Genomic DNA, 6,367 nt, shown 5'->3' with positions numbered 1-6,367 from the left:
CACTGTTGCAGGCCTTCATGCAGGAAACAGAGTAAGCTGTTCACTTAATACAGTAATAACCTACTTTGTCTTAAGTAGCCCAGACTCGGTTTAAATTATTATTGACCCAGCTGATGTGTCTATGTCTCTACTGCATATGTAGCTACATATACTTGTGAAATGTCATGAATGAATGATCCCTAAATTGTTTTTGGCTGTGTCTTTATTTTGCAGGCACACAGTGCAGCACTCGCTCTCTCAGCTTTGCGCTGTAATGGTTAAACATGAGACACCAGACCGCTGGCCTACCCTGATGCAGCTCCTCAGTCAGTCCACCAAGAGTAGCAACCCTCATGATAGACAGGTACTCACAGAACAGCTAGGAATTTAGATAGGGTTTATTTGTGCTGTAGGACTTCTACATTGGGGCTGGACTAATTTATAAGCTGTCATTACAGATTGGTGCTATTTAATTTATAATCAGTTTTATGAGTTACAGTTTCTTTAGTCATTCAAATAATTAATCTCCTGTTGTACTACAAAATCTCTGACTCTCGGGGAACATAATCACTCTCTTCTGTCTTAACAGGTTGGCCTTCTGCTGCTGAATAAAGTGATTCAGTCCAATCCTGAGGCTTTCAAACCTCACTTTTGCCAGCTGCTGCAGCTGTTCAGTACTGTACTGCAAGACCACAGCAACCCAACAACCCTGTACTACTGCATCCTCACTCTCACAGCCATAACAATATACACTGGCTCTGAAGAGATGGTGAGACTGTATTGTTGTTTTTCTTTTGGTATCAGTCAGGAACATTCTCAGATAGCATATATACGGTAGTATAGACATTTAAACTATGTCTGGCCATGCATTGCCTTTTAACACATCACAAATCAAGTTTGAACGCATGATAGTTTAAATCCTGAAGTGACATTTTGCTGCCTTACAGAACCAGATGCGTTCTATCATCCCAAGTGTGATCATTGCTCTGAAACACCTCATCATGGCAAATCAGGTAAATTATGATACATAAAAGACATTTTACAAGTATTGCTGTTTCTGTGGGTGGTCAGTTGTTTTGAGGATGTAAATCAACCATACCTTTTAAATGATTGGTAATGATAAGCGAATGAAATCCACTGAAGCTTTGGGGCTTTCTTTCTGTTTATGCCAAAAAGGATTTAAAGCTTTGGGTCTTCAAAAAAAGCAAATACAGAGACACCTGGTGGCTTGCTTCAGCATTAAAACACCACCCTGATTTGAACAGTTATAACCTCATATGTGTGTAATAAAAGTCCAAGAATCCAGTGTGTTATTATTAAAATGTGCGACACAATAGTGAGGTTTGAAGCTTCAGATGTCATCAGTCATGTGGTTTGCTTCATTTGCTAAAGCTCTGACACAGTGTATTACACCTCACTGGAGTTAAACAAGCTTTGGTGCTTTGGTATCATCCACCCATCTCTAATTATTGGGCTTGTGTATCTGGGCAGGATCAAGCCAGTGAGGCCATGGAGGTCTTTAATGAGCTCATGGAGAGTGAGGTGTCAATCATCATCCCTTATGTTGCTGACATAGTCCGCTTCTGCATAGAGGTTTGTGCTGAACATATATAGTCTTTCCTTGCCACTGATGTATTCTGAAATTAAATATTTCAAGCTAGCAAATAATACCTTTTATCTGAATGATCAAAGATTGATACATTTTACAATTTGAGGAATATATGTTCAATATCAATGTTTGTGTTAGGTGGGCAGTGACACCACTCTGAGTAACTCTCTTCGGGTGAAAGCTCTCTCCTCCATCGCCTTCCTCATCAAATTGAAGAGCAAGGTAAAGTCAGCCATCAACTACTACCAATACTTTGCTTACAACTGTCCTTTAGTTTGTGATGAATAACAGGGATCAAGAACAGTATCTGTAGTCATGGTGCACCTCAGTCATTTGATAAATCTGTACAAGAGATAGAGGGCAGCTGTCTCAATCCAGTCTTGATTTTCAAGAATAGTTAACAAATTAAAAGTTTTGTATACAGAGAGCTGGAGGAGAACTGGACACATATACTGTTGGAATTTAAAGGTTTTCAAAGGAGTTTCCTGTTATAGGGAAATTGAAAAGCAAACTTCCTTCAGTTCTCTGGGAAATTTCTTCACCTAAATTTTGGGAAAAAATGTACTATTAAAATGCTCATCATTTGATCATAGCTGGAGTTTTCAGTAGGTTTTAGAGATACAAATTCAATACAAGACATACACCACACACTTCATTTATCTAAATGTGGTATAATTCATTAGAAACAAATGTTTTGCATATTTCTATGTAAAGTCTTTTTTTTGACTGCATGTAATCAAAGAAATGGAAAATTTATACTTGACCAGAAATAAAGTGTCTGGTTTAGTAAGAATATATTTTCTTTGCTGTACATCATAGACGGTGCTGAAGCAGAAGCTACTGAACCCCATCCTGCAGGCCATTTTCCCTGTACTCACTGCAGCTCCTCCACCTGGCGAGCAGGACCCAGAGGATGAAGAGAATGACAGCGGAGATGGCACAGACAGTGACAATCCCAAACAGTGTGCCATCCAGGTAGGGAAAAGCTGCATAACAGTATTTATATAATGGGTGTTCTTCTGCTATTAAGTAAATGCAACACATACAGTATATGTACAACATATAAGTAAAACATAAGCTTTAGTATATTCATTGTAGAACTGCAAACCAAATTAATCATTGTAATCAATACAAGGTTATACTTTCATTTATATTTTCAGATTATTGACACTATGGCACTTCATATGCCTCCAGAGAAACTGTTTCAACAACTGGTAAGCTATCAACTGTAAATTTGGATGAGAACAATAATTGAGAGGTTATGATTAGGGATGCGCATTTGAATTATATTTTCTCACCGATAGCCAATGCTGATTAACCGACCAATAACCATTAACTGACAAGATTAAAATGCTAGACTATTCAGAATGGATGAATGTCTGTGATCCATTAAAAAAAAAAAAGCTTTTTTCCATAAGGGCTTTATTTTTACATGTGCAAATACAGCAAAACAACAGAACATGAATTTGAACATGAACAGAACACACATCGTCACATCACACACCTGTGGAATTGTGAACGGAGTAAAACACCTTAGTAAAATAGCTTCTGTGTGCTGCTGACTTGAGACAGCTTGTGTTACTTTAGGGGGTGTGTGATATATTGGATGTGGGCCACAAATGTTACCTCCTTTAAAAGTACATTGTTCAGAGTAAAAGAAGACCACTCTCATAGCCTTTATTTGTCTGAAAACTGCAGATACTATGTATTCATGCAAGTAAACCTTAGAACCATGACTTCTGTGCCCTGGGAGGTAAAGTGTAGGACAGAAAAAGGCAAGGGAGGCTCTTTTGTTTTTAATTTTAATTTGTATTAACTTTGTTTTATGCTTGGAATTGGTAGCCTTTAATTAAATCTAATATAATTATTGATTCTTTGAGACCACATAAACCTGAATTTTTGTTGCTTCAGGGTGAGCACAGGTCTCTTTTATTGGAGCTCTGTCACTGCCCCCTGCTCCCATCATCTGCTCTCGTTCACGTAGAAGTGCTGGTACCTGTACTACATGCAGACCCACCTTGAGCAGTGAGATTAACAGAAACACACATAGCAAATCTCTGCTGAGAGCCCTGTAATGAAAACCTCCTCCAGCTTAATAATCAAAGTCCCAACAGGTTAACAAAACAGAAAATTGTAGCCTACTGGTTTTTGTTCAGATACAGCATGTCAACATGTTGTAGGGTTTGCCTGTTTACTGTGAGACCCACTGTGGAGAATACAGTTACTGATGTCCCAGGAGTGCAAAGATGGCACCTTACTAGTGGCCAGCCCAGGGAAGCATGTGTGATTAGCTTTCCACCACACGGCCCCATGACGTTATATGTTGGCCCTGTAGCCTATGTTTTTTTTGTTTGTTTGTTTTGTTTTGTTTACCCGATATTATTAATTGCTTGGAATTCTTACTGTCGGTTAATGGTTAAACGGTTAAGGTTGTGCATCCCTAGTTATGATGAATGTTATCTTATGTGTCAATTTTTTGGGAGTTCCTCTGACATTACTAAGTACTCATTAATCATTACAAGTTAACTTCTGACATACAGGTCTGAATAACCCAGTTTTACAGTGATTAAGTGTGAACCCTGAATGAGGTACCTGCCTCATGACAGTGTATTGTGTTTTCCTGCTAGATGCCCTTCACCCGGACCTGCCTTGTCAGTGAAGACCCATATCAGAGGAAAGGGGGTCTCTTGTGTCTTGCTGTGCTGGCTGAAGGATGTGCTGACCACATGCGCACCAAGTGTGTCTAGTATACAGTATACAGTACATGGACAAAGGCATTTTTTGTATGAAGAGCCAGAGTCAGAGTCTTGTGCTCTGTTGGCTGAATAATAACAGAATTTGAGTGTTTACCTGTGTATGTCTTTTAGGATGCTGTCGTCAGTGCTGCAAACAGTGTGCCAGAGTCTTTCTGATAGCAATCAGGTGGTGCGTAGTGCTGCCCTCTTTGCCCTGGGACAGTTCTCTGAACATTTACAGGTGACACATCACAATAGTACATACAGTGTGCTGTTTTCTTTGCTTATATTTGAGTTATATTTATTTAAAGTATAGCATTTTGATACATCACCTTTTAATAAACATTTTGTGAATAAATATTAGATTGTTTTAATAACATTTTATATGTTTGAAAACCACAGCATTATAAAAGCTGCCATTTTAAATTGTTGTAAAAATTATTTTTATTGTAAAACAGTTGAATGTTTACAGGTTTAAATTGGAACCGTGCATGTAGGAACATTGTAGTACAGAAATGGATCTCTTAGCACCGAGCTGACGCAGAGTATTTCTTATATAGTGTTATTTTTTTTACATGGTATAATAATAGTAATGTAGGTGTACCTCAATCTCTAGTTTTACAGAAAAAAGAATGATTAGGGCTAAATACCTTGAACTTTGTTTTCTCTTGTTCAATCTGTTCTCTACTTGTGCTTTCTAGCCTGAAATAAGTCAGTATTGTGCAGAGTTGATGCCTTTGCTACTGGGATACCTTTCATCCTTGAACCAGGCTAAAGTTGGTCATGTCACCAAAGCTTTTTATGCTTTAGAGAACTTCATGGAGAACATAGGTAAGCTAAAAGAAGGTTTAAAGAACCCATATTTGGCATTGAACCAGTAAGATAATAAACTAGCTAACAAACTACAGAAGTACATGTTTTTTTCCTTTATTTTTTAATCTAAACAGGATCAGATATTGAGCCCTACTTGCCAACCCTAATGGACACGATGCTGTCTGCCCTCATAAACACTGAAAAACTGAAGATAAAAGAACTTGCTGTGTCTGCAATAGGTGCCATAGGTAAGAGGCTGTCATAAAAACATGCAAAAGAGAATAATCTTTTTTTTAATTTGATATTTCATTAGTAAATGTTCAATCTAATACCCTTACAGTATGTCATACTTTCTTCCAAATTAAAATACTGGAAAGCACAAGAAGACTGTCAAAATCCCATAATAGTGTAAATTTGAGCATCAGTTGTGGAATAGGGTAGCACAGAGCTGGGCAATTTGATAGGTTGAAAGAGAGGACTCTTATTTTAGCGAAACAATTTCATTCATGATGTCAGGTCATCTCTGACTCCTAGGGAATCGGTCATTATTTAGTGAGGCTCTTGGTTTAATCACAACCTGCAGATACTTGATCCAGCTAGCAAAGAAAAAATGTTTCACTGCTTGACTAAAACTGCTGGGAATCATTTCTTATCAGCCAATGCTGCCAAGGAGCTGCTGGTTCCCTACTTCACTTCGATTATTGAAAGCTTGAAGGGCTTCCTGACTGCCACCACAGAGGAAATGAGATCTGTGCAAAGTCAGTCACTGGGTAAGTATACCCTAAACAATTGCATCTAAAGCAAAAGGTTGTGGTATTTATACATTTAGGTTAGACAAAGCACAGCAAAGGTTAAAGGTTGCAAACCCAAATCAGCAAGAAATGTCCTTTGAAGAAAGTTTAACCGAAACTTCTGTGCATTTAGTTTGTACTAAATCAGTGTGCAGTAGTCCTTCAGTTTGATTTTTTTGATTTGATTTATTCTTTCAAGCATGTAAAGACAGTTGATATGTCAACACATATAATTTTACACATATCCAACAAATGCTAATCCAATATCAATTTGCTTATACCTAATACATGCTTGAATGGAGTAGAAAGAAGTCAGACTTATCCAGTCCTACCCCATGACATCATCTTACATCATTGGTTTGCAAGCAGTATCTCTACATAAATAATTCTCTTCTACACCACACAAGTAATATACTAAAGAATTATAACAGTGTTAACAT

At 37.8% G+C, this 6,367-nt stretch overlaps 1 protein-coding gene across 1 annotated transcript in view; it reads left to right on the top strand.

The window, feature by feature from the left end:
* ipo4 (importin 4) overlaps positions 1–6,367 on the top strand; it is a 16,592-nt gene that overhangs the window by 1,232 nt on the left and 8,993 nt on the right. The window contains exons 4-16 of the mRNA XM_020615324.1: positions 4–31; positions 214–343; positions 569–748; positions 927–992; positions 1,471–1,572; positions 1,727–1,810; positions 2,408–2,563; positions 2,749–2,802; positions 4,216–4,325; positions 4,456–4,564; positions 5,025–5,154; positions 5,271–5,384; positions 5,793–5,906. Coding sequence (XP_020470980.1) covers positions 4–31; positions 214–343; positions 569–748; positions 927–992; positions 1,471–1,572; positions 1,727–1,810; positions 2,408–2,563; positions 2,749–2,802; positions 4,216–4,325; positions 4,456–4,564; positions 5,025–5,154; positions 5,271–5,384; positions 5,793–5,906 — 1,377 coding nt within the window. The remainder of the gene's footprint in view (positions 1–3; positions 32–213; positions 344–568; positions 749–926; positions 993–1,470; positions 1,573–1,726; positions 1,811–2,407; positions 2,564–2,748; positions 2,803–4,215; positions 4,326–4,455; positions 4,565–5,024; positions 5,155–5,270; positions 5,385–5,792; positions 5,907–6,367) is intronic.

The sequence above is a fragment of the Monopterus albus genome, unplaced genomic scaffold, assembly GCF_001952655.1.
Source record: "Monopterus albus unplaced genomic scaffold, M_albus_1.0 scaffold162.1, whole genome shotgun sequence".
Lineage (NCBI taxonomy): Eukaryota > Metazoa > Chordata > Actinopteri > Synbranchiformes > Synbranchidae > Monopterus > Monopterus albus.
This window is presented reverse-complemented; position numbering and strand designations above follow the sequence as displayed.